The following is a 16,250-nucleotide window of genomic DNA, read 5'->3' as shown; positions in this document are numbered from 1 at the left end:
CTCCTATATACAAGAATATAACTACTATAATACTGCTCCTATATACAAGAATATAACTACTATAATACTGCCCCTATAGATAAGAATATAACTACTATAATACTGCTCCTATATACAAGAATATAACTACTATAATACTGCCCCTATATATAAGAATATAACTACTATAATACTGCTCCTATATACAAGAATATAACTACTATAATACTGCCCCTATATATAAGAATATAACTACTATAATACTGCTCCTATATACAAGAATATATCTACTATAATACTGCTCCTATATACAAGAATATAACTACTATAATACTCCCTCCAATATACAAGAATATAACTACTATAATACTGCCCCCTATATACAAGAATATAACTACTATAATACTGCCTCCTATATACAAGAATATAACTACTATAATACTGCCCCCTATATACAAGAATATAACTACTATAATACTAACTCCTATATACAAGAATATAACTACTATAATACTGCCCCTATATACAAGAATATAACTACTATAATACTGCTCCTATATACAAGAATATAACTACTATAATACTGCTCCTATATACAAGAATATAACTACTATAATACTGCCCCTATATACAAGAATATAACTACTATAATACTGCCCCTATATACAAGAATATAACTACTATAATACTGCTCCTATATACAAGAATATAACTACTATATTACTGCCCCCTATATACAAGAATATAACTACTATAATACTGCTCCTATATACAAGAATATAACTACTATAATACTGCCCCTATATACAAGAATATACCTACTATAAGGCTGGATTTACACGAGCGTGTGCGTTTTGCGCGCGCAAAGGGTACATAACTACTCCGTGTGTCAGTCCCGTATGATGCGTGACTGTGTGATTTTCGCGCAGCCGCCATCATTATGACACTCTGTATGTTTGTAGCACGTGGTGCTTTTCTGTTTTCATTCATGCTTTTTACTGCTGTTGCGAGAATCACGCGCGTCACACGGAAGTGCTTCCGTTGCGAGCAACGCAAATATATCGGAGATGGCGGACATACGCTGCGTGAAACTCACGTACTGTCTGCGCGGCCCCATAGACTAACATAGGTCCGTGCGAGGCGCGTTGCATGGACGTCTTACACGTTCGTCTTAATAAGCCCTGATACCGGTGACCTCAGTGAGGCTTGAGGTTTGGATTTCCTCGGTGCCGCCTGTATTTTGGATATGGCTGATTTATATTTTCTTTCTTTTTGACGTTCCCCTCGAAGTGTTTGCACCTTTTTCTAGTGCTGTGAAGTTTCTCGTGATCCGGTGGTTGTAAATCTTTTATTGTTTATAAACAGAAATGCAAATATCCCGCGGCCGCTTCTAGATCCGTTATCCCGGTGATCTGAGTAATGTGCAATTGCGCAAATTTACCTTTCCAGTAAGCAAAGTGCGTCCGTTTAAGAAAATAATTTTCCCGTCTCGTCCTTGGCGATGACCTTGGGGCTGAGTTCACCTGGAAGTTGGTAGCTGGGAACGGAGAGCGTGTGATTTGCAGTCTATCTGGGTCCGCGGCGAGAGGTGCGCCGCTCTCAGATATACGCTGCACGTGCTCGGGGAGAGGCGCACGGCGAGGTTTTTCTGCTGGTTAATAGGTTTGTGTGTTGACGAATGATCTTCATCAAATGAGAGTCTTTATAATGTTTGATATAATGTCAGGTTTCATTACGCTCCAGGGCGAGGAGTGGAGAAGGGGAGGGCAACCCGGAGACGGGAGGAGGGGGGTCAGCGAGATTGGAGACGGCGAGGAGGAGGAGGGGAGACGGTGCAGGAATAGGGGGATGAATGACTGGAATAGCAATGGAGGTGAAGCGAGACTCTGCAGCCTGGAAGACGCGATGATCTGTTACTGTCAGCGCAGGGACGGGCGAGTGTATACAAACATGTCCGAGCCGCGCTGACGGGTGGGGGGGTTTACATCATCATCATTGGTAGAATTCAGAGTAATGGACGTGCGCCAGGTCCCCCGCCGCTGCTCACTACGTGTGTGTGGTGCGGATACATTGTAACAACCTGCGATAAAGGAAAGACGCGCACATTTAATCTGATACAATATTGCGGCACGTCGATAACGTATTTGCACTGGAGCAGAAAATGGTGACAAATTTATAAAGCATCGGGTTTGTGGGTGTGGCTTAATATTTCGCCAAATTTCTGTGCCCCATTTTATTGTGAGTCAAATGTTAGGGACCACCAGAATATCTGTAGACACCGTGCCCTGAGCTCATCGTCGCCATTATGTATCAGACCATTGGCCGTTCCCTGCCCCAACCCCTCCGCCATCTTGAATTCAACCAAAAAATATCAGAGCAAAGCGCAAAATGACAAGCAAAGCTTCTCGTACGCCTCCGGTCCTTCTCTCGAGGGGTCGGAGGGCGACTGCGCTGAGTAATGATGTCCTGCTGTATCAATGAACACCACTTCTACTGTATTCCACCTTTTTGGAAGGGTGCCGCAGCAGAACAGAGTATTTCAGGAGAGTAGTTTACTGATCTTATGGAAAGTCAAAGACTGAGTTATATATTGAAAGGAGCGCAGTTTCCAGCAGCACAGAGTATTTCAGAAGTTGTGCCGTAAGATTCTTACATCTCAATATCTCACATTTTTCCTCCTTCTCTGATAGGAAGAAGATATTGAATATTATGATTCTAAGGCGGACACAGAATATGTGAGTACCGGGTCCTGGGTGATCTGTGGGGTCCGTCCGTCCCCTCCCCCGCTCTTGTCTCATTGTTTTTGATCTTCTTAGGACGACCCAGAGGGGGAGGATGAACCCAGGGAAATGGCAAACACTCTGAAATTGGAATTCACCGATGATCCAAATTTTAAGGCGAAAGTGAATTACTCCTACACGGCGGTGCAGATCCCCACCGACATCTACAAGGGCTGTAAGTACCAGGACCCCCAACATCCCCACTGACATCTATATAGGCTGTGAGTATCAGGACCCCCAACATCCCCACCGACATCTACAAGGGCTGTGAGTACCAGGACCCCCAACATCCCCACTCACATCTACATAGGCCAGGACCCCCAACATCCCTACTGACCTCTACATAGGCTGTGAGTACCAGGACCCCCAACATCCCCACTGACATCTACATAGGCTGTGAGTACCAGGACCCCCAACATCCCCACTGACATCTACATAGGCTGTGAGTATCAGGACCCCCAACATCCCCACTGACCTCTACATATGCTGTGAGTACCAGGACCCCCAACATCCCCACCGACATCTACATAAGCTGTGAGTACTAGGACCCCCAACATCCCCACTGACAACTACAAAGGCTGTGAGTACCAGGACCCCCAACATCCCCACTGACATCTACAAGGGCTGTGAGTACCAGGACCCCCAACATCCCCACTGACATCTACAAGGGCTGTGAGTACCAGGACCCCAAACATCCCCACTGGCATCTACATAGGCCAGGACCCCCAACATCCCTACTGACCTCTACATAGGCCAGGACCCCCAACATCCCCACTGACATCTACATAGGCTGTGAGTACCAGGACCCCCAACATCCCCACTGACATCTACAAGGGCTGTGAGTACCAGGATCCGCACTGGCATCTAAATAGGCCAGGACCCCCAACATCCCCACTGACATCTACATAGGCCAGGACCCCCAAAATCCCCACTGACATCTACATAGGCTGTGAGTACCAGGACCCCCAACATCCCCACCGACGTCTACAAGGGCTGTGAGTACCAGGACCCCCAACATCCCCACTGACATCTACAAGGGCTGTGAGTACCAGGACCCCCAACATCCCCACTGACATCTACAAGGGCTGTGAGTACCAGGACCCCCAACATCCCCACTGACATCTACAAGGGCTGTGAGTACCAGGACCCCCAACATCCCCACTGACATCTACAAGGGCTGTGAGTACCAGGATCCCCAACATCCCCACTGACATCTACAAGGGCTGTGAGTACCAGGACCCCCAACATCCCCACTGACATCTACAAGGGCTGTGAGTACCAGGATCCCCAACATCCCCACTGACATCTACAAGGGCTGTGAGTACCAGGACCCCCAACATCCGCTCTCCAGAAACAAATGATGACAGGTGTCATCCTGGAGGGGGCGCTATCAGCATTGTGTGGTAGCACAGCAGTGGGCTGCAGCTGTCCGAGCATGCTGGGAGTTGTAGTTTGCCAACAGTTGGAGGGTCACAGGTTGTAGCGTCCTATCCCACCCGTGGTAACTCAGTGGAACGTTTGTTGTCATCATGTGAACGATGGATTTTCACAGAACGCTGTCAACTTTTTGTGTCATTAGCCGTGCGAATATTCATGTTAAGAACGACGGCGCGGCGTTACGTGTAACGAGAACAGGACAAATAAGTAATGTCATCAGCGAAATGACACAAGTGAGAACGGATTTCTATAGAAATATACGTATTTGTCGCACTTAGAAATGTATATCCTACGTAGTGCAGCAGCCAGTGGCATGCTGGGAGTTGTAGTTCACTATCCACTGAAGTAACGTGGGTAACCTGCCAAGATTTAGAATGTTTATACAGTGTATCACTCTCATCATCTCACAATCTAATCTCCCTATCTCACACAATGTATCACTCCCATCATCCCTGTTCCCGGGAGCTCACAATCTAATCTCCTTATCTTAATGCTTCTTTCTGGGTGTGAGTAGAAGCGTTTCTCATCTGCCGCAGATTATTGCCCGTTAGGAGAGATTGAGGATCATGACGTCCGGTGTCCGACCGCTGGCAGCTAACAAGACGTCTCTGGGTTTTATTAAAGGGACAGTGTCCCGTCTCCTGTAAATCTTCATCATTGTATAAGTAAATGTTCTGCAACTTTCTAATATACTTTGTGTTTCAATTCCTTAACATGTCTGCTTGCTGCCAGTGAATGAGAACAATTTTTCGTTTTCACACAGTGGCTTAAAACTTCCCCTGACCTAATACTTAAACTAATACACAGTAACAAACCTTCAGCTGTGAGGAGTGCTAAGTCTGTACTGTTGTCAGCCTCTGAATATAAACAACAATGCTTTCATTCACTGACAGCAAGTAGAGATCTTGAAGACGTGAGGAATTCAAACACAAAGTATATTAGAAAGTTGCTGAACTTTATTCACAGAAGAGTGGACTCCGGCCCTTTAATAACACGGACGTAATTATCTCATGTTAAGGATCCAATCGATCTATAGTATGTGACACCCCCAAATATGCCCCCCCCCCCTCGCTGATCCCAGCCCCTCCTGGTTTTGTTTTTTTCTCTCTTTTGCTCCTTGTTTTTCCCTCCTGAGCATTGACCCCCTTGTGCAGACCCCTGCTGACCCCTCTCCTCCCCCGCTGTCCCGTGTCTTCGCAGCTACCGTCATCCTGAATGAGTTGAACTGGACGGACGCCTTAGAAAATGTCTTTATCCAGAATCGTCAGGAGGACCCCACGTTGCTGTGGCAGGTGTTTGGCAGCGCCACCGGGGTGACCCGATACTACCCAGGTAAGAGCCGCCAGTGATCAAATCCATCCACCGACCCAACGGCTGATCGCAGGTGATAAAGTGGCGGCCCCGGGATGATTGGTGAATGAGCGCAGATTGCGAGAATGGATGAGAAATATGGAGGAAACTAAAACTGTTATCTGTCACCGCAGCCACCCCCTGGAGGGCACCCAGCAAGATCGACCTGTACGATGTCCGCAGGAGGCCATGGTGAGTACAGCCGGCGGTCGCCTCTCCCCGGACCTCCCCTCTCAAACTCACTGATAGACTTTGTTTTTTTAATTTATAATCACGGTCAAGATCTCTACGTGTGGTCAGTGAATGGATAAATTCTGGTTTACATCCGGAGACTTAAAAACTGTACAGACTTAATACATCGCACTGCTACGGGGCTCGTTACAATGTATCGGTAAATAATTATCTGTGAGCTAGACGCCCCAGCAGCACAAATCCCTCCCCTGTCCTGATAGTTTGTTACGTTTTACCTGCACTGATACATTGTGTCCGTCCGGAGTCCAGGCTGTGTACCGCACAGAGGACTGGATACAAATGTAACAAACCCTCAGCTGTGAGAAGCATTAGGTCAGGACAGGTTTTCAGTCTCTGAATGTAACCAAGAAAGTTCCCATTCACTGACCGCAAGCAGAGATCTTGACGATTATGACAAAAAGGAGCAATTGAAATGCAGCAAACATTAGGAAGTTGCAGAACTTGTCATTATTAGATTCTATTCCAGTGATTTGGGGTTAATCGTGTATTAATGGCGCCATTTGTGCCGTTCGTTGTTTTTCATCAGATGCCTCCCAGCGCTTCTTAGTCTTGTCCTGTATACCTGGTGTCGGCTGCAGGGGGCGCCATTATATTCTGTGTAATAACTGGCACTGTGAGTTGATACATTTGTTACAATGTTGTCTCTGTAGCCACACCCCTTTCCTTTACGGGGAAAAAAAAAATGGTGCGATCTGCTGATAAATGTGTCCGGTATCGTCCGGTGGAGGTGCGTCCATCATCGCGCCGCCTCGGTCTTCCTCTTCTGCTCGTTGTCATTCCCATCGTCTCGCGCTGCCTCCTCTCCTCTCTCCCACCTCTGAGCACCCCTGTCCAATTTTCATTTCACGCATCAGCGCCGCTGGAAAATGCCTCAAATAACGACGCCGGCGCCTGGAGGCCGCTCGTGTGTACATTATGTCTGTGCTGCCACCGCCGCGCCAGCTTCACGTTTTTATTAGTGAAGAGCGCGATTACGATGGTAAACATTTCGTGATGTTTGTCAGGGACGGGGGAGGGGTGAGAAACGTATCAATCGGTGTATGACGTACAAATGGCGCCAGTACGTCAGAAATTGTGATACATCCGGCATATTTATCAGCATAGAGCGCCATGAGCTGCTAAGCACTGACTAAAGGGGTGTGGCTACGCAGCCGCAATATTCTGACACGTACCCCTGACCACACCCAGAAAATGGCAGCAAGTGCGACTGATGGAATGCAGCGCAATATATTGAGAACGTCTCGTTACCGCCATTTTAATGCGCGACGCTCACTGAGATTTACGGAACATTATACCGCAAAATCATTATACGGTAAATTCGGCTGCGTTATTATATTTATCACCGGGGAAGGAGATTCATAATCAGTGGCCGCAGCGCTCTATAAAGTGACCCTGACCCTGCCGTGTATGAGCTGCGCAGGAGAATATCAGCTATTGTTCTCTGTTATCAGTCATTGCAGATTGGGGGTGACTGATCTCAGCCGCTCCTCTTATAACGCTCCTGCACTGTTATAAGTTTGTGACTGTAGGGTAATGGGCCTTTTACACCGGCCGATATTCGGCCGGTGCAGCGAGTGCCGATCAATGAGACATTGTTGATTGGCGCTCGTTACTCCGATCCCTCGTCCTCATTATGATCATGTCGTCAGCGCGGCTCCTGTTTACGCACCAAGATGCGCTGCCGACAACTGGAATATTTGACTTTTTTAAAACGATACGAACAGCGGGTGATCCGGCGTTCGCTCATTTATCTGCTGATCTGTTTACACAAGACAATTATCAGCAACGAGCGTTATACCAACTAATGATCTGCCCGATGATCGCCCCGTGTAAAATCCCCATTACTGGCCCTTTAAGACCTCCACATGTTTTGTTTTGTTATAATATTGATTGTGTTGGTTGATCTTTGCCGCTGTGATGTCATTATCTGATCTGCGTCTTTCAGGTACATCCAGGGAGCGTCCTCACCAAAGGACATGGTGATCATAGTGGATGTGTAAGTATAGAGTCAGCGTCCAAATGTCGTCATCTAAGCAGAAGCGACAGTTCTTCTAATTCTGTTAATTGAGTAAAGAAAAAAAATTGACCGATAAATGTTGAAAACGAAAAAAAACCTTTGTTATATTTATACTATTCCCGGGACAACCTAAAATGTCCCACAAAGTTCACTGCTTCCTGCAAAACTATCTGTGACACCACGTCCGCAACGTAAACTGAATCATATCAGTATTCAGTGATGTCAGTAACAGGGGGCGGAGCTGTGACAACCTCTCACACATGATATACAGGCTGGTTGTCAGTAGTAATAGATGAATAGCTGTGACTGTATATAAGATGTGTGGATCTCATGTCTGATCACAGTGTAATTATATTATATATCAGTGATGTCAGTAACAGGGGGCGGGGCTGTGACAACCTCTCACACATGATATACAGGCTGGTTGTCAGTAGTAATAGATGAATAGCTGTTACTGTATATAAGATGTGTGGATCTCATGTCTGATCACAGTGTAATTATATTATATATCAGTGATGTCAGTAACAGGGGGCGGGGCTGTGACAACCTCTCACACATGATATACGGGCTGGTTGTCAGTAGTAATAGATGAATAGCTGTGACTGTATATAAGATGTGTGGATCTCATGTCTGATCACAGTGTAATTATATTATATATCAGTGATGTCAGTAACAGGGGCGGGGCTGTGACAACCTCTCACACATGATATACAGGCTGGTGGTCAGTAGTAATAGATGAATAGCTGTGACTGTATATAAGATGTGTGGATCTCATGTCTGATCACATGTAATTATATTATATATCAGTGATGTCAGTAACAGGGGGCGGAGCTGTGACAACCTCTCACACATGGTATACAGGCTGGTGGTCAGTAGTAATAGATGAATAGCTGTCACTGTATATAAGATGTGTGGATCTCATGACGTGTGATTACAGTCGTGTTTATGTATTTAAGGAGTTGTCCTTTAACGTCAGTCTTGCACATGAGACGTTGGTATTGGACTTGTTTCATCAGCTGGAAGAAATTTATTGATTTGGTATAAAATTAGTGCCTCTAAGTAAAGGCCGCGTTGCTGTAAAGTGTCACTCGTGCTCCCCCTCCGTGTCCGTTCCTTGCCGTTTGAATGTCAGGTGTTACCCCCGGAGCAGACATTCCTCCGCTGCGCCCGCTCACCTTCACGTTCTCTGTATTTGTCCAGCGAGCAGATCCGTGTCACAACAGTCGGCAGCGCGCCGATAATGTAGAACCGTCATCACAGGTAAATGATAACGTGCGGCTTCGTAGCGTCGTATACAGAGCGCGGCGGCCGCATGGAATGAGGATCAGTGAAGACGTCTTCATCTACTGACGCCCATTACTATCTCCACGGACCCCGGCCACAGACGCAGCGCTGTCACTGATTATAAAGGATTATATTATATATAGATTCATCTTATCATGTACCGTGTCCTCCCACAATTCCCTGCTCTGCCTGGGAGGGGCCTATAACTCTTCATACTGAGCTTTTTGGCTAATGAATAGAATGCAAGAACTGCAGTGAAGCCTGACACCTCCACAGGCAGGGCATTAGGAGGGGGAGGTGCAGCTGTACATAATAATGATTCATATACCAGAGTCCTGTGTGTATAGGATGTAGCAGGTATATATATATATGTGTGTGTGTGTTACAGGAGCGGCAGCGTCAGTGGTCTCACCCTGAAGCTTATGAAGACGTCCGTCATGGAGATGTTGGATACTCTGTCTGATGATGACTACGTGACCGTGGCTTCAGTAAGTGTCTCACAGATTATTGCACCCTCCCTCCTCCTCATATTCTGTAGGGGCGGGGGTCCCGCTGTGTACGGAGCTGATGCTACTCCATAAATATCGCTCTGCATTGTCCGTAGTTTCATGAGAAGGCGGAGCCCGTGTCCTGCTTCCGGCAGCTGGTCCAGGCCAACGTGCGAAATAAAAAGGTGATCAAAGAAGCCGTGCAGGACATGGTGGCGCGAGGAACGACGGACTACAAAGCTGGGTTTGAATACGCCTTCAGCCAGCTACAAAACGTAAGTTACACCAGCAGCAAAGTCACAGCGAACCACTGATGTCAGTGACACGTGAGGTGGCATGGTGACATTGATTGGTGCAGTACTTTAGAGGCTGTCCCCACATTATAAGTGCCCTGTCTCCTGTATAATGTGATCGGAGCTGTAATGTAGGTGACGGCAGTGCTTTTTATTTAATAAGATTATCTACTTTTACCACTTTATTAGCGATTTTAGATTTATGCTAATGAGTTTCTTAATGCCCTACTGGGCGTGTTTTTACTTTAGACCAAGTTGGCGTTGTGGAGAGGAGTGTATGACGCTGACCAATCAGTGACCAATCAGTGACCAATCAGCGTCATGCACTTCTCTCCATTCATTTACACAGCGCATAGGGATCCTGCTAGATCCTTATGTGCTGTCTTATACTTACACATTAACAATACTGAAGTGTTTAGGCAGTGAATAGACATTCCACGGGATGTCTATTCACAATCTCTGCACTTCGTTACTCTGTCTATGGTAGTTACAGCAGAGGAAGCGTGATCTCGTTGTAACCTGTCATTTACCGCGTAATCTCGCGAGATTACGCTTCCTCTGCTGTAACTACCACAGACAGAGTAACGAAGTGCAGAGATTGTGAATAGACATCACGTGGAATGTCTATTCACTGTCTAAACACTTCAGTATTGTTAATGTGTAAGTATAAGACAGCACATAAGGATCTAGCAGGATCCCTATGCGCTGTGTAAATGAATGGAGAGAAGTGCATGACGCTGATTGGTCACTGATTGGTCAGCGTCATACACTCCTCTGTACAACGCCCACTTGGTCTAAAGTAAAACACGCCCACTTGGGCATTAAGCAACTCCTTAGCATAAATCGGAAATCGCTCATAAAGTGGTGAAAACAGATCGTTTTATTAAATAAGAAGCATCACTGTCCCCTACATTACAGCGCTGATCTCCTTATGTAGGAGACAGGACACTTATAATGGGGTGACAGAGGCTCTTTAATATAAGGCTGGGTTCACACGACCACATTAACGTCCGTAATGGACGGACGTATTTCGGCCGGAAGTCCCGGACCGAACTCCGTGCAGGGAGCCGGGCTCCTAGCATCATAGTTATGTACGATGCTAGGAGTCCCTGCCTCGCTGCAGGACAACTGTCCCGTACTGTAATCATGTTTTCAGTACGGGACAGTAGTTCCACGGAGAGGCAGGGACTCCTAGCGTCGTACATAACTATGATGCTAGGAGCCCGGCTCCCTGCACTGAGTTCGGTCCGGGACTTCCGGCCGAAATACGTCCGTCCATTACGGACGTTAATGTGGTCGCGTGAACCCAGCCTAACCAGCTAGTGTCACTGTTACATGCAGTACATCCCTATCACCAGCAGGTGTCACTGTTACATGCAGTACATCCCTATCACCAACAGGTGTCAATGTTACATGCAGTACATCACTATCACCAGCAGGTGTCGTTACATGCAGTACATCGCTATCACCAGCAGGTGTCATTGTTAAATGCAGTACATCGCTATCACCAGCAGGTGTCATTGTTACATGCAGTACATCACTATCACCAGCAGGTGTCATTGTTACATGCAGTACATCACTATCACCAGCAGGTGTCACACACATTTTTCTTGTTTACCTGTCGCAGACAAGCGTCACGCGTGCAAACTGTAATAAGATGATCATGATGTTCACGGACGGCGGCGAGGATCGGGTGCAGGATGTCTTCGAGAGATACAACTGGCCAAACAAGACTGTAAGTGTCCGAAAACTGCAAATTTCAGAACAAATATCGCGAATGTTTTCAGATGATAAATGGCTTGTAATATATTTATCGCTGAACTCTATGGTACGATTCTCCTCCCCCGCAGGTTCGCGTTTTCACGTTCTCGGTCGGGCAGCACAATTATGACGTTACTCCCCTGCAGTGGATGGCCTGCGCCAACAAGGGTGAGTGTGCGCCGCCGGTCTGCGTATAATACAACATGGCGTCACCTACGTGCGTCTCGTCTCACCCGCTTCATTTTTACAGGTTACTATTTTGAAATCCCGTCTATCGGAGCGATCCGCATAAACACTCAGGTACAAAGGAAACGTCACGTCATCCGCAGGGGGTACATTCATTCAGGTTTTTGGGGTGCCTATGTCTTGGCATTATTCTCCCTCATATGGGGGTTCCCTTATGTAAAGGGTTAAGCAGTTGCACCCCAGTGTTCCTGCCTCGTATATTTTTGGGGCGTCTTGTGTATATTCCTCCTCCCCCTTTATTGTGATGTTTGATTATTACGTTTTGTTTCCTTCTTGCTTTTGGGGTGACTCAGGAATATCTCGATGTTCTCGGACGTCCGATGGTTCTGGCTGGAAATGAAGCAAAACAGGTTCAATGGACAAACGTCTACCAGGATGCGCTGGTGAGGAGCGCCCCCCACAGACCAGTGTGGTTATGGCCTCATCAGAACTGCCCTAATAGGCGCTATTCTTTTCCTTATTACCCCCCACACACCCATCTTTTACTTTCATTATTCTCTGCAGGGTCTGGGTCTGGTGGTGACGGGGACGTTGCCTGTATTCAACCTGACGTCTTCTGGACCCGATGAGTCTGGAAACCCCAGCAAGGTGAGGATCGGTGAAAGGAGTCTCCAGTGTTTATGTAAATCTGCCCCAACCACTTTTCTAATACAGAGCTCCAAATCCCCTTTACAGACATAGTTACATGATAACATGCTGCTCCCACCACTAGGGGGAGCTCACTACATACAGATATATACAGCTCCCATAGAGTTACATGATAACATTCTGCTGTCTGCAGCCACCACTAGGGGAAGCTCACTACATACAGATATATACAGCTCCCATAGAGTTACATGATAACATTCTGCTGTCTGCAGCCACCACTAGGGGGAGCTCATTACATACAGATATATACAGCTCCCATAGAGTTACATGATAAGATTCTGCTGCCTGCTCCCACCACTAGGGGGAGCTCACTACATACAGATATATACAGCTCCCATAGAGTTACATGATAACATTCTGCTGTCTGCAGCCACCACTAGGGGGAGCTCACTACATACAGATATATACAGCTCCCATAGAGTTACATGATAACATTCTGCTGTCTGCAATCACCACTGGGGGGAGCTCACTACATACAGATATATGCAGCTCCCATAGAGTTACATGATAACATTCTGCTGTCTGCAGCCACCACTAGGGGGAGCTCACTACATACAGATATATACAGCTCCCATAGAGTTACATGATAACATTCTGCTGCCTGCAGTCACCACTACAGGGAGCTCACTACATACGGATATATACAGCTCCCATAGAGTTACATGATAAGATTCTGCTGCCTGCTCCCACCACTAGGGGGAGCTCACTACATACAGATATATACAGCTCCCATAGAGTTACATGATGACATTCTGCTGTCTGCAATCACCACTGGGGGGAGCTCACTACATACAGATATATGCAGCTCCCATAGAGTTACATGAAACATTCTGCTGTCTGCAGCCACCACTAGGGGGAGCTCACTACATACAGATATATACAGCTCCCATAGAGTTACATGATAACATTCTGCTGTCTGCAATCACCACTGGGGGGAGCTCACTACATACAGATATATGCAGCTCCCATAGAGTTACATGATAACATTCTGCTGTCTGCAATCACCACTGGGGGGAGCTCACTACATACAGATATATGCAGCTCCCATAGAGTTACATGAAACATTCTGCTGTGTGCAGTCACCACTAGAGGGAGCTCACTACATACAGATATATACAGCTGCCATAGAGTTACATGATAGCATTCTGCTGTGTGCAGTCACCACTAGAGGGAGCTCACTACATACAGATATATACAGCTGCCATAGAGTTACATGATAATATTCTGCTGCCTGCAGCCCCCACTAGAGGGAGCTCACTACATACAGATATATACAGCTCCCATAGAGTTACATGATAACATTCAGCTACCTGCAGCCACCAGTAGGGGGAGCTCACTACATACAGATATATACAGCTCCCATAGAGTTACATGATAACATTCTGCTGTCTGCAGTCACCACTGGGGGGGGGGGGCTCACTGCATACAGATATATACAGCTCCCATAGAGTTACATGATAACATTCTGCTGTCTGCAGCCACCACTAGGGGGAGCTCACTACATACAGATATATACAGCTCCCATAGAGTTACATGATAACATTCTGCTGTCTGCAGCCACCACTAGGGGGAGCTCACTACATACAGATATATACAGCTCCCATAGAGTTACATGATAACATTCTGCTGCCTGCAGCCCCCACTAGGGGGAGCTCACTACATACAGATATATACAGCTCCCATAGAGTTACATGATAACATTCTGCTGTCTGCAATCACCACTGGGGGGAGCTCACTACATACAGATATATGCAGCTCCCATAGAGTTACATGATAACATTCTGCTGTCTGCAGCCACCACTAGGGGGAGCTCACTACATACAGATATATACAGCTCCCATAGAGTTACATGATAACATTCTGCTGCCTGCAGTCACCACTACAGGGAGCTCACTACATACGGATATATACAGCTCCCATAGAGTTACATGATAAGATTCTGCTGCCTGCTCCCACCACTAGGGGGAGCTCACTACATACAGATATATACAGCTCCCATAGAGTTACATGATGACATTCTGCTGTCTGCAATCACCACTGGGGGGAGCTCACTACATACAGATATATGCAGCTCCCATAGAGTTACATGAAACATTCTGCTGTCTGCAGCCACCACTAGGGGGAGCTCACTACATACAGATATATACAGCTCCCATAGAGTTACATGATAACATTCTGCTGTCTGCAATCACCACTGGGGGGAGCTCACTACATACAGATATATGCAGCTCCCATAGAGTTACATGATAACATTCTGCTGTCTGCAATCACCACTGGGGGGAGCTCACTACATACAGATATATGCAGCTCCCATAGAGTTACATGAAACATTCTGCTGTGTGCAGTCACCACTAGAGGGAGCTCACTACATACAGATATATACAGCTGCCATAGAGTTACATGATAGCATTCTGCTGTGTGCAGTCACCACTAGAGGGAGCTCACTACATACAGATATATACAGCTGCCATAGAGTTACATGATAATATTCTGCTGCCTGCAGCCCCCACTAGAGGGAGCTCACTACATACAGATATATACAGCTCCCATAGAGTTACATGATAACATTCAGCTACCTGCAGCCACCAGTAGGGGGAGCTCACTACATACAGATATATACAGCTCCCATAGAGTTACATGATAACATTCTGCTGTCTGCAGTCACCACTGGGGGGGGGGCTCACTGCATACAGATATATACAGCTCCCATAGAGTTACATGATAACATTCTGCTGTCTGCAGCCACCACTAGGGGGAGCTCACTACATACAGATATATACAGCTCCCATAGAGTTACATGATAACATTCTGCTGTCTGCAGCCACCACTAGGGGGAGCTCACTACATACAGATATATACAGCTCCCATAGAGTTACATGATAACATTCTGCTGCCTGCAGCCCCCACTAGGGGGAGCTCACTACATACAGATATATACAGCCTGTGCACGTGACTTTCATTCTTCGGTGCAGTTTGAAGCTCCTGTGCACTGATGTAGAATTTGCACCAGGGCCTCATCTGTCATAAATAACGCTGACCTTCTAGAGCAGTAGGTATTTGTGCTATAAGTTCTGGGGTCCAGATGCCCCCCCCCCCTCACCACAGAAGTACACCACCAACTATTGGTGAAAGTTGACACCATCTGATCCCGCCGTCTGCTCCTCGCCCTCCTGATACCTCAGTGTTACCCGGAATGATGCCACTCATCAGTAACTCCGACCTTGTTCCTTTTGATCCTGTTGGTGATCCGTCACTTTCCTCTCAGAACCGGCAGAATCAGCTGATCCTCGGTGTTATGGGCATAGACATCGCCTTGGAAGATATCCAGAGACTGATGCCGCGATACAGTGTAAGTGATGGGGGAGTGGAGGGCACATCTCGGGTGTAGGTGTGGTGATTGTGGGACTTTTGCTGGTGCTGGGGGGGTGAAACTGTTCCCAGCGGTGATTTCCGGCTTCTCTCTCCACAGTTGGGGGCCAATGGTTACATGTTTGCTATTGATCTGAACGGTTACGTCCTGCTCCACCCCAACCTGAAGCCACAGGTAAGACAGAAATGTCGCTGTAATGAAGGGACCTCGTATATATTACACACCCGGCCTGTAGATAATGACTTAGAAGGTTTTCTCCCTATATAATATATAGTGTTGAGATCTTCATGTAGATCAGCACCATTGTTTGCCTTCTCTTTCCTCGCATGTCAGTCGTTTGGCTGT

General features: G+C 46.7%; 1 protein-coding gene across 1 annotated transcript in view; it reads left to right on the top strand.

The window, feature by feature from the left end:
- The window catches only part of CACNA2D2 (calcium voltage-gated channel auxiliary subunit alpha2delta 2), a 98,353-nt gene that overhangs the window by 51,693 nt on the left and 30,410 nt on the right, over positions 1-16,250 (top strand). The window contains exons 3-16 of the mRNA XM_075832534.1: positions 2,670-2,714; positions 2,796-2,934; positions 5,397-5,528; positions 5,681-5,738; positions 7,744-7,794; positions 9,488-9,587; positions 9,704-9,862; positions 11,508-11,615; positions 11,731-11,809; positions 11,892-11,941; positions 12,181-12,270; positions 12,392-12,475; positions 15,801-15,884; positions 16,005-16,079. Of these exons, the coding sequence (XP_075688649.1) occupies positions 2,670-2,714; positions 2,796-2,934; positions 5,397-5,528; positions 5,681-5,738; positions 7,744-7,794; positions 9,488-9,587; positions 9,704-9,862; positions 11,508-11,615; positions 11,731-11,809; positions 11,892-11,941; positions 12,181-12,270; positions 12,392-12,475; positions 15,801-15,884; positions 16,005-16,079 (1,254 nt within the window). The remainder of the gene's footprint in view (positions 1-2,669; positions 2,715-2,795; positions 2,935-5,396; positions 5,529-5,680; positions 5,739-7,743; positions 7,795-9,487; positions 9,588-9,703; positions 9,863-11,507; positions 11,616-11,730; positions 11,810-11,891; positions 11,942-12,180; positions 12,271-12,391; positions 12,476-15,800; positions 15,885-16,004; positions 16,080-16,250) is intronic.

This window comes from Rhinoderma darwinii, chromosome 7 (assembly GCF_050947455.1).
Source record: "Rhinoderma darwinii isolate aRhiDar2 chromosome 7, aRhiDar2.hap1, whole genome shotgun sequence".
NCBI lineage: Eukaryota > Metazoa > Chordata > Amphibia > Anura > Rhinodermatidae > Rhinoderma > Rhinoderma darwinii.
The sequence above is the reverse complement of the archived record's forward strand: the minus strand, read 5'-3'. Positions and strand labels throughout refer to the sequence as shown.